Source organism: Mchenga conophoros, linkage group LG9 (assembly GCF_057382185.1).
Source record: "Mchenga conophoros isolate Kocher_MC1m ecotype Shallow Benthic linkage group LG9, M_conophoros_male_GT1.1, whole genome shotgun sequence".
NCBI lineage: Eukaryota > Metazoa > Chordata > Actinopteri > Cichliformes > Cichlidae > Mchenga > Mchenga conophoros.
In genome coordinates this window covers 30,965,559-30,981,531 of record NC_140534.1, presented here as the reverse complement: position 1 = coordinate 30,981,531, position 15,973 = coordinate 30,965,559, and the positions used below count along the sequence as shown (strand labels likewise).

The window sequence follows — 15,973 nt, the reverse complement described above, 5'->3', positions numbered from 1 at the left end:
TCTTTTACTCTGTGTTGTAAGTCTTCATGGCAGAAGTCACCATTTCTCCCTCCACAGTTGAACAGAGTCCACTTTAAATTCTTTTTGGTTTTAAAGAATCTACAAATATCCGACTTATTTTTTTCTACTTTGTGGGAAACTTTTGTGTTTAAGATTCATTGTGTTGATGCTCAGTCATCAGGTAAGTAAATCCCTGAAGGTTGATTCAGTTCACCTGGATGTAATGTTTTCAATGGGAGAAATGTTTTGTGACTTCTTCAGTCTGAGACCTTTTGGGATTTAAGACTCATCAATTTAACCTTTGTTAATTTTTTCTGTTAGAAAGTCAGTCGTGCCAAAACATATCAGCAACTGACCCATGTGGACCATATAGACTTGTGCTTACTTGTCCTCTTGTCTCTTTACCCTCACAGACTCGTGGAGTTCAGTCAGCGGCCCTGAAGGGAGTCTATCCTTGGAAGAACTCTCTACATGGGCAGAGACTGCTCTAAAAATGGAGATGAGCAAAAAAACCGCTGATACCTCTGAGGCTGTTTCCAGTTCAGTCTCAGAGCAGAAACAAGATTTTGCTCTCCCAAGAAGCCAGGATGGCAACATCACTGCCACTCTGCACCCTCCCAGCACTGCTCCAGAGAAACCTAAAGGAAAGGCCCGGGTGGTGTTCACGGAGAGGCAGTTGAATATTCTTGTCCATCACTTTAATTTGAAACGTTACTATGAGCCAAGGGAGATGAAACAGTTGGCAGAGATGACAGGTCTGACCTACAGACAGGTGAGTGTTTTTCAATTCAATAGAACATAAGAAATTGAATTTTGGGTCCATTGTACTGATTAAATGTTTTCTGTTTTCTTCCGTCTTTAGGTAAAAAATTGGTTTCAAAACAGACGGAGTAAGTTTAGGAGGAGGTCACATCCTCAGCATGTGAATCAGGGCGTCCCACTTCATGTAAGTATCTCCTATTATTGAACAGAATTGTTTCTGATTTGATTTTATGGTATTTTTAATTTGGTTGTTGTTTTGATCTGTGTTGTTCAGCACTTTGGTCTGCCTGGTGTGTTCTTAAAGTGCTATACAAATAAACGATGATGATGAAGATTCTGTCATTATCTGGGGAATTGACTGTATTTAAAAAAGTGTAATGCCAATAATTTAAAACAACTATTCTCGTTTTACTGACAGTCCCCTTGTCCCCTTCAGTTTCAGGGAGAGAGACATCTCCTATTAGAGTATCTCCTATTATTAAAAAGCACTGTTTCTGATTCTGTCATTATCCGGGGAATTGATTGAAGTATTCTTAAAGTATTCTTATTTTACTGACAGTCCACCTGTCTGTGTTTCAGTTTCAGGGAGAGGGACAGCCCCCATTCAGGCAGCAGTACACCGAGCACCAGGAGGTAAACCCAATCCCAAATGGTGGAAACCATCAGGGCCCCTATCATCATGCTGTGGACAGTTTTGCTCCTGGACCTCAGTGGACCTTCCCCAACTCGCCCCAGACATTTGGCTGGTCGATGCCACCAGACAACGGCCAGCATGAATTTAACCCTGCTGCTGGTATGAATGTACATGAAGAATACTATATGCCTTTTGTATGAGAAACTGTAAATAAAATATTTACACCCATTCAAAACTGAACTTTCTCAGCCCCTCCCCCTCTTTATTTATAGAGTTTTTACATGTAAGTTGACATATCAGGCCCAATAAAGAGGGTACCACAGATACAAAGATATATCTCAATACAGATTAGGCCATTAAAGTTAAATAAATAAATAAATAAATAAATAAAATAAAATAAAATAAAATAAAAATGAAGGAAAAAGTGGGAAAAACACACACAGAGAACAAAACAAAAGAAGCAAAGAAAAAAAGAACAAACAAAAACAAACAAAAAAAACACTCCCCCCAGAACCAGAACAAAAGAAAACCCCATGGTACTAAAGTTTAGTCTGTTGGAAGTGTTTTCAATGAACTGAAGTAAATAATAAAAGGCTGCCACATCTGTGAGAACTTATTAACATTTCCTCTGAGTCTGAATTTTATTTTCTCCATTTTTATGTCACGGCGAGTGAGATGAGCCGTATAAAAATAATAAATGAGGATCCAATTGCAGGCAGTAGTGGAGGAGTGAAGGTGGTTTATTGGACACGAAATAAATATAGACAAACAGCAAATGGAGCACGAACTAAACTAGACTGGAGACAACTAAACTACTGAATACAAACCGGAACTCAAACATGAAGCAAGGTGGACGACGGTACAAGATGGTGACGGCAGGGAAACACACAGATGACGCAGGGTGGAAACACAGACGGACCAGCAACAACAATGACGGAAGACATGACTTAAATACACAGAGAACCACAGGGGAATTACACACAGGTGGTGGACACAGCTGGGAATAATCAACAAGACGAGACAAAGGTAAAAATGAACACACTCACATGAGACGCAGACCTTCACAATAAAACAGGAAACAAAACACACTTTACTAAGACACAGACTAGACAGAGACAGACTTGAAATGACATATGAAACTAAACCCACATCTTAGACCCAGATAAACAGAAACATGGAACTCTAAATAGACATAAACATTACCATAACACGACAAGAGAACAAGAACACAATCCCTGATGCAAACATAAATCAAAACACAATAAACTCAAAATACTGGGTCCAACGGACCCAGAACCGTGACATTTTAAAAAAAGAACATAACATCTTCCAGCCAACGTGATCGGGCTGGAAGGTGATGAGCTTTCCAAGACAGCAAAATTCTACGTCGTGCCAGCAGTGAAGTGAACATAACATCCAGCTGTTTATGACTAAGGTTTAGGGTGGCATCTTCAGAAACACCAAACTAGTGGGCATGGTTGGAGTGTAACGCTCAAAACATGAGAGAGCACTTCAAAATAAAAAGTCCAGTATAACTTAAGTGTCGGGAAGGCAAAAAACAGGCGTTGCATCTGTTGCACAGGTCAGGAATGCTGTGGTATATTTTAGATAATCTAGATGTGTAATCTGTATACCGTCTTAAACTGAATAAGGGAGAGTCTTGCACATGAGGCTGAAGTATGAATTTTGTCAATTACTTTGTCCCAGTAACCTTCCCCAAACGTAAGACCCAGTTCCTTTTCCCAATTCAAAGCAATTATTTGGTTGAGTAATTGCTCGATGCCATAATTAAAGTATATACTTGTGATATTAGAGCCTTACTGTGAGGCTTCAACTGGAATAAGTCTTCCCACCAAGGCTTTAGAAGCTGACTTGGAAACTCTGGCAAGATAGAAGATGCACAGTGTCTTATTTGAAAGTAGCAGAACAAATGATACGAGGGCAAATCATACAAAGAACAAAGGTCACTAAAGCTGAGAAAATGTTATCTTGACAAAAGTCATAAAAACATTTGATACCTTTTCTTGCGCATATGCAAAAGGAGGAGTCCACCAGCGATGGGGGGAAGAGGTAGTTGTTGCAGATTGGGGTCAGAGCAGAAGCAGAGACTGAATTGAAGTGATGCTGGAATTGATACCATATTTTTAGAGAGCCAATTAGAAAGGGGTTGTCTGTAAACTGTAACAGGGAAACAGGAAGGGATGAAAATAATAGTGCCAAGAAGTGATACAGGAAGGTTTACCCTTCTTTGAAAAGACAACTTTACATAGGTCAGCAAAGGGTTAAATTTTGCTGCTTGCAAAGCTTTAAATGAACTGGTAATATGCACTTTAAAGCCTGAAGAAGCTAGTTGGAAATCAAAATCGGTTTGTCTAAGCTCTTGTGCAGCTGGGTTTATGGGAAAACATTCACTTTTTTATATATTAATCTTGTACCCAGAGAAAGAGCCAAAATGTAGAAGTATTTTCATTATAGAGGATAAATGAATTGTTGGATTTGTAACATATAATAAGTCACCTGCATATAAAGCAACCCTATGTTCCGTACCACCACGAATAACCCCTTGAAACAGAGGCGAGGTTCTAAGAGCCACAGAGAGAGGCTCTATTGCTAAAGTGAAAAGTAAAGGTGAGAGTAAAATACTCCGAAATCAGTGTTAGTACAAACAGATGCCAGTGGCGTAGTATATAAAAGATGAATCCAAGATATAAAATTGTTACCAAAACCAAATTTCCTCAAGACTGCAAAAAGATACCCCGATTCCACTCGATCGAATGCTTTTCCTTAAAGGGCGCATTTTAAGGCCGATTACGTCACAGCGACGCGACGAAGGCTGTCCCAATTCAAAGGCTGCATTGAAGATCACATAACACATTAATAAGATGACACTTGAGTTATGCACATGTGACGCTAGTAAGGTCTGTGAGTGTTTTTTTCTTTTAGTGTCTAAAATGGATAGCAAAGTTGCTATTTGCAATGATTGCTTAGGGTCAGTCCAGTAACACAATGCCAATGAAGTGCTTTCCTTTAACAATGCAAAGTGAAGTGTCCACCTCAACAGCCACAATTTAAAAAAAAATTATGTAACAACAACAACAACAACAACAACAATAATAATAATAATAATAATAATAATAATAATAATAATAAATAGTCCACTGATATTAGCAATCAAAGAAAATTACATCACCATCCCAAATAAAACTTTAACAAAACATGCCAACATTATGGTCTAACAATAAAACAGCTTGTCAGCGTTCAGTTTTTTTGCAACAGCACAGCAGTAACCACTTAACACTTGCCACTGTCAACATTTATTTTACCAGTGTTTGGGCAAAAAACTTCAGATGTAAACATTTTAACATGGAAACAATTGTTCGTCTTTAAAAGTCCACAAAATATACATTCATCCTGCATTCCCAACTTGGATGATCTGATATCCTCGTGTTGGTGTTGTTCCCAGACCATCATGAAAATGTTGTTCCAGGTTCAACATTGCAAGTGACCAATCACATTGTTGTGACGTTATTCTTTTGCGCGCCAAGCCATTCGTGCATTTATGAAATTCCAATGTTGCAAGGACAATATCAATTCTGCTTACTGTTTATTAAAGGGTTACGGTTAGGGTTAGGGTCAGTTGATCGGCGGACAGAGGCGGTTTCACTCAGCTTAAGTACAGTTTTTTGTTTTACGCCGGTTTTTCCTGAAGTCGCAAAAGTATGACGTCACAACATTCTGATTGGTCACTTGCAATGTTGATCCTGGAACAACATTTAGTATGATGATCTGGGAACAACACCAACACGAGGATATCAGATCAACCTCCTAACTTACCCTTATTTTTAGTATGTATTGCAATTACCTTTACAATGCACACAATGTAACACAAACTGAATATGAACATATTTCCACCTCATAACAATATGCCTTGAACGCTAATATACACACCACCCTTCAACATTTCTGGTGCAGTATCATCTCTCAATTAAATCCTTTAAATCTCAATACTTTTGATTGTCTCTTAGCTTTCAGTCTTGAGGTTAACTGAGATTCAGTGCATATATCCCACCCATTAAGAGTGCACATGCAGAGGCCAGGTCTTCCAGGTCATGCAGGACACACTAGATGGTTATACCCACATCGGCTGGAGGAGTGCTGGCATCAGCTCTTTCGATGGTAAAGATAGCAAGGGTAATTTGTTCCAGCTCCCTCTGAACAGCTGTAGCTTAGACACAAAAACATAGAAAAATGGCATCCAGTTTTAAAAAATGAAAGAAAAAGGGCCAAAGCTACCCTTTAATGACGTAAACACAATATTAGGAACATGCACCCCAGTGCGCCACTATTTTAGACTACAGATTCAACGATAAATATAAATAGTTTGGGTATACAAGAAGATTTCCCAAAACATTTAAACAGGTTCCATGCAAATTACAACAACAACAACAACATTACAACATGCAACAACATTAGTTATTCAAAATTTGGTTTAATACAGATAAAAAACTAAACTAAAATTACCAACCAATTATTCTTTGAAGAGGATGCTTGGGTCTTCATTCAGGTAAAAAGGTAGTGCCCTGAGGACACACTCCCTCCCCTTTTCAATGGTTTCCTTCTGTAGAGAGTGGCAGAGATACAGGAAGAGAAAACAGATATACTTTAGGATGACAGAAACTCACATTATACGCAAAATGAATGACATATCCACTGCACAGATAGACATGTACACAAGACCAACTAATCATCACATGGACATGAATAGTTAACCTGTTGGGCAGGGTTTCCACCACATTATATATGTCCATAATGGAGGTAAAGACAAACTAATACATCATCTTTTTTGCATTCAAAACATAACATAAAAACATTCACTTCTGGTTTAACCTAAATCAAGGGATCAGATTTTACATATGTTTAGGTAATTTAAATTTTCCAACATTTTGAGTACCAAACTTTGTCTTGCTTAATATAAATGTAAGTGCACTGTGCAGCTACCATACACTAGCTGTTTAAATTTGAAAATGATCTTATTAGCCATAATATTTTGCTACCAACAGAATAATGCACCTGTGTGGCTGGGGCCAAAGTTTGTCTAATTTTCTTCCCTGCAACGCCTCCTTTTTTCTTGAAGACTTTTATGAGCTGGTCAGTGTATTGGTCAAGTTGTGTAAAAAGCCTTGGAACATGTGCAGCAGTAGTAATCCTCACATATTCTGCTTCCACCTGAAAATATGTCAACAAACACAACATACTGTACTGTAAATATACATACTATATGTACACATATACAAACTAAAACTAATGTAGAAAGACCTCATTAAAGCTATAATTTTAACACAAACATTTACACAAAATGCTAATGGCGCCATTACAGCTTTTATTGTTATTTATCAAGTTCCAAAAAATATTGATCACAGCTGATCTGAAAAGAATTTCATGCCTCAGGCCCTTGAACTGCAACCTTTACCATGGTTCAGATGTGGAGAAGAAATAACAGGGGCATGGGATGGGTCACAAAAGAAAACTTAACTTATAAAACAGTTTTGTTTTTAAAAGTATAACAGTTCACATACCACATACAAGCTCAGCAATACCACATACACCACATCAGTATAGGAGGGAGCAGGTAAAGGCAGGATCTGAGATTTATAAAGTAAAACAAGAAATTCATTACTTAATTTCAAGAAGCAAATTATTGTTTGAATTACAACTAAATAAAATACTACTCAGAAGAAAAGCAAGAGATTGACACTGCCATGTGCTAACTTTCTATAGAAGCAATTATCACCAGGTCTGTCGACCTCCATTGTCTGTCCACTCATATGTCTTGAATAATTTTATTAAAAAAATTAAGTGTGTACTTTCACAAACTGTAATTTATAACTACATTGATATGTATAACTCCGCTAGGAAACATGCTGTATTTACAGACCATTTTTACATAATACAGATTACTGATAGAGCAGAGCAATGGTGTCACAGTGGCTTTCGCCCTTGACTTTTTGGATTTTAAATGTCACTTTATGCTATCCTTGCTATCCTATTCGATATTTCCGACTCTCGGATTACAGAAAAGGAATCCCAAGAAAGCAAATGGAAAAATAACCCCTTGAAAGAATAACCCCATGAACCCCTGTAGCTAATCCCTTAATAAAACAAAAAACAATAAAAATGTTTCTTACACAGTCCACAAAATAAGCATGTCCAGGACCCAGTAAAACTAATGTAAAACAAGCACACGCAAACGATATAACATGTCTTGTAAGACAAACGTAAAATATAACCATGCTGGACATATAGATACTACACAACATAGTCAAAGAAAAAAGTGGGCATGTCAAATGCTCTTTCAAGCTCATAATTAGAATTAGACAGTCTGTTTTGACAAAGAGAAGAAAAACGGGCTTATTGACTTTTTCTGATAATGTAATGTGGCTGAAAAAAAACATCCTACAGCAATGTTTTTTTAAAATGTTATTTTGTATCTTCCATCCCTTGGAGAGAACATTGGGTCTTGCTTGACCACTGAATGATGAAATATATTGTTTTGGTTTTCATAGGGATTTCCAGTAGACTGTATTTTTATTCCATGAACGTTAAGTTTTAGGGTCACCTAAAACTGGTTTGTCAGGCCACATCACACATGGCACTAATGATCACAGATGGTATCGAAACTTGACTGTGCGCTGAGGTGGCAACCCCTAACCCTACGCAAGTAAATTAAAGTAAATGTATTTGGAAAAATGTACTTCTAAAAGTTGTTTTAATGCACCGTGTTCATTTACTCATGAGCTGCTGTAACATGAATCAAACCTTAGTCAGATAATTTCAAATTCAAAGGTTGTGCGTTTGCTGATGTCTGAGCTGACAATGCTTTTGTGTCGTTTGTCACACAGTGTGTTGCAAGCGGATGTCCAGCTGTTATGTTACAGATTTAAAGGTAGATTTGAAGTGCTCAGTGACGCTTGATAAACTGCAAATTTAAAGCTTAAATATGATGTCAGTTTTAATCACATATTGGGTCTACGTTCAGGAGTTGCACTTCAGTTCCATCCTGCAGTACATCGGCCTTCACTTGCTGGAGCTGAAGTGAAGGCCGATGGGATGACGCCCTGATCCAGTTCGTGTGTGATGAGAAACAGCTCAAGTGAACTAAGTGAAGCATTGACTTTTTTTCCTGTTCTTTTCCTCATTTTATCTGCCCACTGAGTTTTCATGCCATGAGGACGAAGATGATCTGTTGTTGCTGTGACTTCAACTACACACACTTCTTGTTTAATGTTTGACCACTAGGCTGGACTGTTGAGTATGTACATGAAGTGTTTCTGGAACCTTTTGAATTCAATGGTTAATCATCTGTCACACAAAACCTCAGCATGTCCTCCTTCACTACATCAATGAACCTCCTCTCTGGTTTTCATTCTTTCTGTCCTGGCTGGCAGTCCCACTCTTTAAAAAAAATAAAAAACATAAAATTTGTATAAACCTGCAAGAAGAACACACTGTACATCAAATATCTTTTTATTTTGCTTGTTAAATGTGAGAATGAGGATGCTAATTGTTCAAGTGTAGCTTTGATTTTGTGTGTGTGTATGTGTGTGTGTGCAGTGAGGACATTGCTGCGACTTTGACCACACACACTTGTTATATAATGTTGGACCAGTAGGTGTCACTGTTGTCCATGTACATGGAGTGTTTCTGGCGTCTGGAGAAAATCAGAAAGATTAATGAACTTTTTAACACTTTATTAAAAAATATTATTGATCTTCACATAGACACATGAAGCAGTATTTCATTCCACCAAAGTCCTCATTTTTTTAGAAGAAAAATCATTGGTGATTCATGCATGTCTGACTTCAAAACAGGCGTGCATGTGTGATTGTGTCATCTGGGGCAGGGATAGCTCAGTAGGTAAAGTGGTTGCCCCATAATTCACTTGGTGAGTAATTGGCCTACGGGGATCAATAAAGTATACATTATTGTTATTACTACACAATTCCTCTAATTAGTCCACCCTTTTTCCTCCTCAAGTTTGCCTCTATCATGCGCTGGTTGTAGAATTTCTTCGAGTGGGGGCTGGCTCTCACTTGTATTCTAGAAACATAAAAATAAAAACACTGTTTGGATAGTACTGCCATCTTTACCACCTCTTTCATTTTCGATGGGTCATGGTAAATCACCTTATCAAGAGCATTCTCAGCCCATGTAGTAAGGTCTACCAGGGGACAACTCCCTTTAAGGCTGCTGCCAGAATTCTAAGACTAAAAGGCAAAACTGGTTTAAGTATTTCTGCTGGAGCAGGTAGTTTGTTGCAGAGGCTGCACAGATTCTGTTTAAACTATAATGTTTTGCAACATAACCAACCATGCTGATGTCAGCTCAGTGTGAGTGGAAGACATAGGCATGATAATCAGTGATGTATTCATAAACTGCAAAAGGATGTACCTGTTCCAATTCACTTCCTTGTAAACCTCCCTGTTACAGCCCTAGCTGGGCCTCCTGAAACTGCCCTTGTGTGGGCGTGGTGTCTTTCTCCACCTCCTCCTCTCTTGCCACTCCTACCCCCTCTGTTTCTCTCACTCTCCTCTCTCCCCAGGACACAGCTGCTCTTGGTTAGCCTTGTTTGCCACCTGAATCCAGTCAGCAATCACCTCTGAGGCTATTTAAGCTGGGGATGAGCTCTGAGCAAGGGAGTTTTCTCTGGTGTCTCCGCTTTGTGTGCTAGTTGTGTGAAGGTCCTGCCTATAGTGTGTAAGCAGTATGCCTGCTTTACGTGAGTAGTGTGGGCTTGTGGGCCTTGGTGGCAGTAAAGCTAGCTGCTGCTAGTGACAGGGTGAGCTTGTGGGCCCCTGGAAGTGCCTCCTCGTGGTGTGGAGTTTTTGTTTGGTTGTTGTGTTCTGTGTTGTTGCAACCTTTTTCCCTTTTTCCAAGTGTTATTGGTAAAAAGGCCTTGCCAGCTCTTTATGTTAAGATTATCTATAATAAAGACTATTTTATTTACTAAAAACACCTGTCTGTTTTCCTTTCATTCTGTTCTGGACTCATGTTACTGGTCCCCTCACTCGTATGCCTAGACCCCTTCGGGGGGGACGTAACAATGTGGGGGCTCGTCCGGAATATGAATGGAAGGAACAGCAATTGAGTATTAGTGAGTTGTTTGCTGGTGGCCTGTTTAGTTGTATGGTATCTACTACGCTCTCTCTCCAGTTAGCAAAGGGGAGTGTCTAGCTGAGCGTAAGCTCCTCCTTCAGGCACTCATTTTTTATTTTGCCTTTTTTATTTTCGGAGTAATCCCGGGTGGGGATTAGTTCCCTGTCGGGGGCAGGCTTGTCGGTGCTTTGTGCACTTGATGCTTAGCCTTTAAAGTTGCCTCGAGCCTGGTACACTCCAGAAGCTAACTAGGCTAAGATTTTAGTAGGTAGGTCTGGGGAGAGGGTCGGTGGTATTTTTATTTATTGGTTAACCTGTGGCCAAACATTTCCCACCTGTTTTTCATTTGTGTATTGGAGGTGGTGCTTCTTTGTTGTTACTGTTAGCCTCAGGTAGTTTTAGTTTCAGTTTTAATGGCTACCTTTGAAATTGCCGTGTTTAAGGAAAACCCTTCGCTTGTCCAGCTGGACGCCTGTAGGAAGATGGATTTGCATGAGGTCGCATCATTTTATGGCATTTCTGTCTCCACGGCTCTACGTAAGGCTGAGCTGAAAGCTGCTCTTGTGTCTGGCTTGGTGGAGAAAGGGATAGTGGCCCTGCCAGTGTCTGCCAGTGTCTGCCAGTCCACTTGAGCATGGTGTAGCGTCTCAGCCTGTTCCGCAGGTGCCAGCTCAAGCTGTAGCTCCATCACTGTCTACACCTGTTGCTCAGTGGCTGCCTGAGGACGAGCCAATGACACTGCCTCACTTTGAACCACTCTCCATAGAGTCATCCGTAGGTTCAAAGCACGATGCTATGCTACATGTCCGCCTGGCTCGTCTTCAGTTGGAAAAGGAGGATCATGAGAGGCAGTTCCAGCTAAAGGAGTTGGAGCTTAAGCATTTAGACGCAGAGCTTGCCAGAGCCAAGGAGGTTGAATTGAAAAAGGTGGACACAGCTGTTAAGTTGCAACAGTTGGAACTCCAGCAGGCTTCCCTTCCTCTGACTGCCTCCATTCGGCAGGCAGACACACCATTTGATGTGGGGGAAAAACATTTGTCTGGTTCCAGTGTTTCACGACATCGAGGTTGACAGTTATTTTGAGTCCTTTGAGCATATAGCTGCAGCCTTGCACTGGCCACGGGATTCTTGGGCTATTTTGCTACGATGTAAGCTGGTAGGTAAGGCTCAGGAAGTTTGTTCCTCATTGTCAGCTCAGGACAGTCTGAATTATGACAAGCTGAAAAGTGCCATCCTGCTATCTTATGAGCTAGTCTCAGAAGCTTATAGCCAGCGTTTCCGGGGATTAAAAAGGGGACAGGATCAATCCTACCGAGATTTTGCAAGGAAGAAAAGTGTGCTTTTTGATCGGTGGTGTGTGTCCAGCAAAGCTACTGACCTGGCGTTGATGCGTGAATTAATGTTGGTGGAGGAATTTAAGAACCGTATCTCTAAGCAGATTGCAGTATACCTCAGTGAACAGGTTTCCTCATTACAGCAGGCTGCAGCACTGGCTGATGAGTTTGCCCTCACCCATAAAACTAGTGTTATTGAGCACGACCGAAGCGATGCCTCAGTGAAGGTTAGCAATGTGCCAGCTGTGCAGTACCCAAGGAGCGAGGTACCTGTGTCCCGTCCCAAGGCAAAACCAAAGTGTTTTTCTGTTTCAAGTAGCAAATTGTAAGACCTACAAACAGAAACAGTCAGTCTAAAGGGCTAGGAGTGTACGAGCTAGCAAAGCTGATACAGGTGTGGTTTCAAGAGCCAAAACACAGCTCTGTTTCTTCTGCCACAAACCTGGCCACCTGGTTGCTAACTGTTTGAATGCCCACTCAAAGCAAAAAGGCTCTGCTTTGAAAGGAGTCAATCGTGGTTCACAAACGGACAAAGTTGCCAGTCCGAGACGACAATTGGAGCATAATTGCTCGGTGGTGTCATTTGGTCCCTGTCAGAAATCGACTAATTGTGATCCGCCACCTGTTGACAGTCTTTCAGGTCCAGATGACCTACAGTGTGACAGATTGGTTGTATCACACCCATTCCAACCTGCACTTCTGGCTAACCAGCATGCCTGTCGCCATGACCTAGCAAAGAAGCGCCTGAAAAGTGTTTCAGTAAGGCCTTCTAGCTATCCGCTGGGTTCTCCATATGTGATGGCTCAAAAAACATCTGGCTGTCACTTGGGACACTATGTTGAGGAGTTCTGGACTGTTCTGGACTAATTTGTTACTGGTCCCCTCACTCGCATGCCTAGACCCCTTTGGGGGGGACGTAACACTCCCTCACCCCAACTCTCTGCTCTGATCTAAATCCAGTGGTCATAGAGCACTTTTGGTGAGGTGAGGACATGCTTCTCCTTATGAGGTGCTAACAAACAGCATCAGCCGTGGAAGCAGTGTCTGGTGGGAAAGCCCACACCAGAAATGTATATGCTGGGTGGAATAGTGAAATGCCCGGCTAAGTCAGGACAGACAAAGCAGAGCCACAGGGGAAAATTTTTAACCATATCCATTTATTAATCCTGAAAAAACGGATCTAAAGAAAACTAGGTGCTAACTTTAACCAACATTGCAAGTTGGGTTAAGCACAAACAGGCCCACCAGTCAGGCTGAGGTGCTGATTAACAATACATATCAGAGCAACAATCAGGATATCAAAATCTTGTTTCTGCTCTGAGACTGAACTGGAAACAGCCTCAGAGGTATCAGTAGTTTTGTTGGTCATCTCCATTTGTAGAGCACTCTCTGCCCATATAGCGAGTTCTTCCAAGGGAAGACTCCCTTCAACCCCGCTGTCATAACTCCACGAGTCTGTGAGGGTAAAGACACAAGAGAAGTAATCACAAGTCTATATGGTCCACATGGGTCAGTTGCTGATATGTTTTGGCACAACTGACTTTGTAACAGAAAAATTAACAAAGGTTATATAGATGAGTCTTAAACACAACAGTTTGACACAACCTTGGGGGGGGGGAAGTGGTCGGATATTTGTAGATTCTTTAAAACCAAAAAGGATTTAAAGTGGACTCTCTGTTCAACTGTGGAGGGAGAAATGGTTATTTCTGCAATCAGGACTTACAACACAGAGTGAAAGAACATTTTTGCAAGTTGTCTTAGAGGTTAGTCAACTCTGTTCATATTAGCTCACCAGGCAACAATGCTGAGTACATACCTGGAGAAAAGTGCATCCCATAATCTTCCATCTTTGAAATCCCAGTGATTAAAACAGGAAAGCTGGAGAAAGTATCTCTGCTGAAAGAGCTCCAAACCAAGCAGGATAGGAACTTAAGACTGACAGACTTAAGAGCAATTGTCCTGGGCTTTTAAGGAGGTTTGTGGGTGTGGGCAGGAATGTGGAGGTTTGCGCTTCTTCTTTTGTTGGTCACTTTGCAAGCAGTCAGGCAGTTTCTACCAACTGGCATCATTTACATTTCTTTAAAATGCTGTTTCTCAGGGGTCCGTTCTTCGTACCTCGCTAAGTTAGCTGGATTTGATTGACGATTTCGCGTGATCTTGGATCGTTCGGTTCCCCGAAGCTCATCTGGGATTTGCTGTCATAGCAACAGATCCGTAAGCGTAAACCTGCTTGGGAGCAGGCTTACTTTATGTAAACAGGATTAGATCGCGGCCACTCAGGTATGTCCGCTTCATTTATATGAAAGCAACAGCGATATTTTACCACTGTTTTACCATAAATAAATATTATCAATGTAACTAAAGTTAATGCAGTACTTGATCCTTTTATTGATTTCACACAGATACATACAGGTCATTTCCTAAAAAAAAAGGGAAATGTACTATTAATCCTATTTCATGTATTTGATTATTTCAGATGTAATTCATATTTTAGAGTAGTAATAGTAAATTACTTCGTGTAATCAAGATGAGAGACCACGGCTATAAAAGCGAAGGTGGATTTGGGAAGTCTGTCGCAGCAATGTCCTGTCCGTTTACGTGAGCCACCCATTGCGGAAGGTGCAAGATTGATAAGGAGAGTCCTCAGAATTCAGCGTATATTGCGGGATAGTCAGGATCCTTTAGCTCAGTGCGACAGTGTGCTCATAGAGAGATATCGATTTTCCCGTGAGGGTATTATTTACTTAACCAACTTGTTGACGAGGGGGTGCAGGACCACCACCTGTCTTTTTTTTGCTCTGCCCTTTTCTTGGTTGCTGTTATAAACAAACAAACAGATTATTTCAGGGTCTCTTTCCAAGAGACTAAAAGCAATATAAGTGATAAATATTACCATTCTGTAGAATATTCTTATATTTCACTTTTACTTGTTCCCATGTTCTAGTGGGTCCTGTCGTGGCACTAATGTGAAAGAGGATATAATGTAATATAATATAATATAGTGTAATATAATAAATTTACCCTACCGCCTACTGGTGTTGGCCAGATTGAAATCCCTCAATCAAGAGTTCTTGCTCTGCTGCCGCAAAATACCGAACTCGCTCCTTCGACATTTTCGCCGACCAATCAAAGGGTTGCCGATCAATGTTTCTACTATCGATGCGTAGCCCCTGTTAAGCCACCCAGTGATCTCACATTACTACATCCAGCTGTACTAATCGTCAACAACAGGTGTGTTCGGAGAACCGGATTAGCGAGCTCAAAGTTAGCGCGATGATTTGATCTTGGATGTAGTGAGCGAGGTACGAAGAACGGACCCCAGGTCTGAAAAAAGAAAGTACAGTTAGAAAGCAGCCATACAAATGAGCTTTACCAAATCCTTTCAGCTCACACTTTATAAAATATGAAACACTTAATCCGCTTAAATCAATTAAATAAACACATCTTTACTCATGTGTTTGAAATACATGATGGACTATATGATGTGAAAAATTCTCATTTTGTAAAGAAAGCCAAACCTGTTGAGTTGCTGACTGTGAGCTGGTGTATATCAGGATCTTTATGGATATTTTTCACTGGTGAGTTGAGTAAAATTTAGTTTGTTCTGCTTTCATGTCAACTAGATCTGTGTTAGATGATTTTGATTTAAATTCCTGCTCTGGTTGTTTCAGACAAGCAGCCAGTTTGATCTTTGCACCGATGATTAATTTACTTTCTATTATCAGAAGATTTGTGCACATAGTTTATAATTTCAAATGTTTCAGAGCAAATACAGCTGCTCTTTAAATATATTTTTGCATATGTTCTGCATTATTTCAGTGAGTATTGAAACCTGATGTTTAAAATGTTTTAAAATAAGCCAAATTATACCAATATTACATACAAATAATGAATTAAACCTCTAATTTAGATATTTTTGATCATGTGGAGGTCATTTGGAGTTTATAAGATAGCAAATGGTAGCTTTCACCTTCTTTGAAAAGCACCTCTAGATTGTAAAAGTCTCTGACACTAAAACACCCACATAAGTCAATGTCAACAATAGCAAGGCTAACGATCCACAACAACGCTCGTCATAAACCCACAGACA

General features: G+C 40.2%; 1 protein-coding gene and 1 long non-coding RNA gene across 2 annotated transcripts; one reads left to right on the top strand and one right to left on the bottom strand.

The window, feature by feature from the left end:
• Positions 1-644: 644 nt before the first annotated feature.
• Positions 645-2,020, top strand: LOC146567558 (uncharacterized). Its single transcript, XM_085285982.1, has 3 exons — positions 645-772; positions 863-946; positions 1,342-2,020. The coding sequence occupies exons 1-3, from the start codon at positions 731-733 to the stop codon at positions 1,594-1,596; spliced, it is 381 nt and encodes a 126-aa protein (XP_085142108.1). The 5' UTR covers positions 645-730; the 3' UTR covers positions 1,597-2,020.
• A 3,087-nt stretch (positions 2,021-5,107) lies between these two features.
• On the bottom strand, positions 5,108-7,663 carry LOC146567557 (uncharacterized). The gene is made up of 4 exons (XR_014893944.1): positions 6,973-7,663; positions 6,467-6,622; positions 5,922-6,014; positions 5,108-5,621 (listed from the first exon to the last, which is right to left on the bottom strand). It is a non-coding gene; the product is annotated as an uncharacterized LOC146567557 (long non-coding RNA).
• Between the last annotated feature and the right edge of the window lie 8,310 nt (positions 7,664-15,973).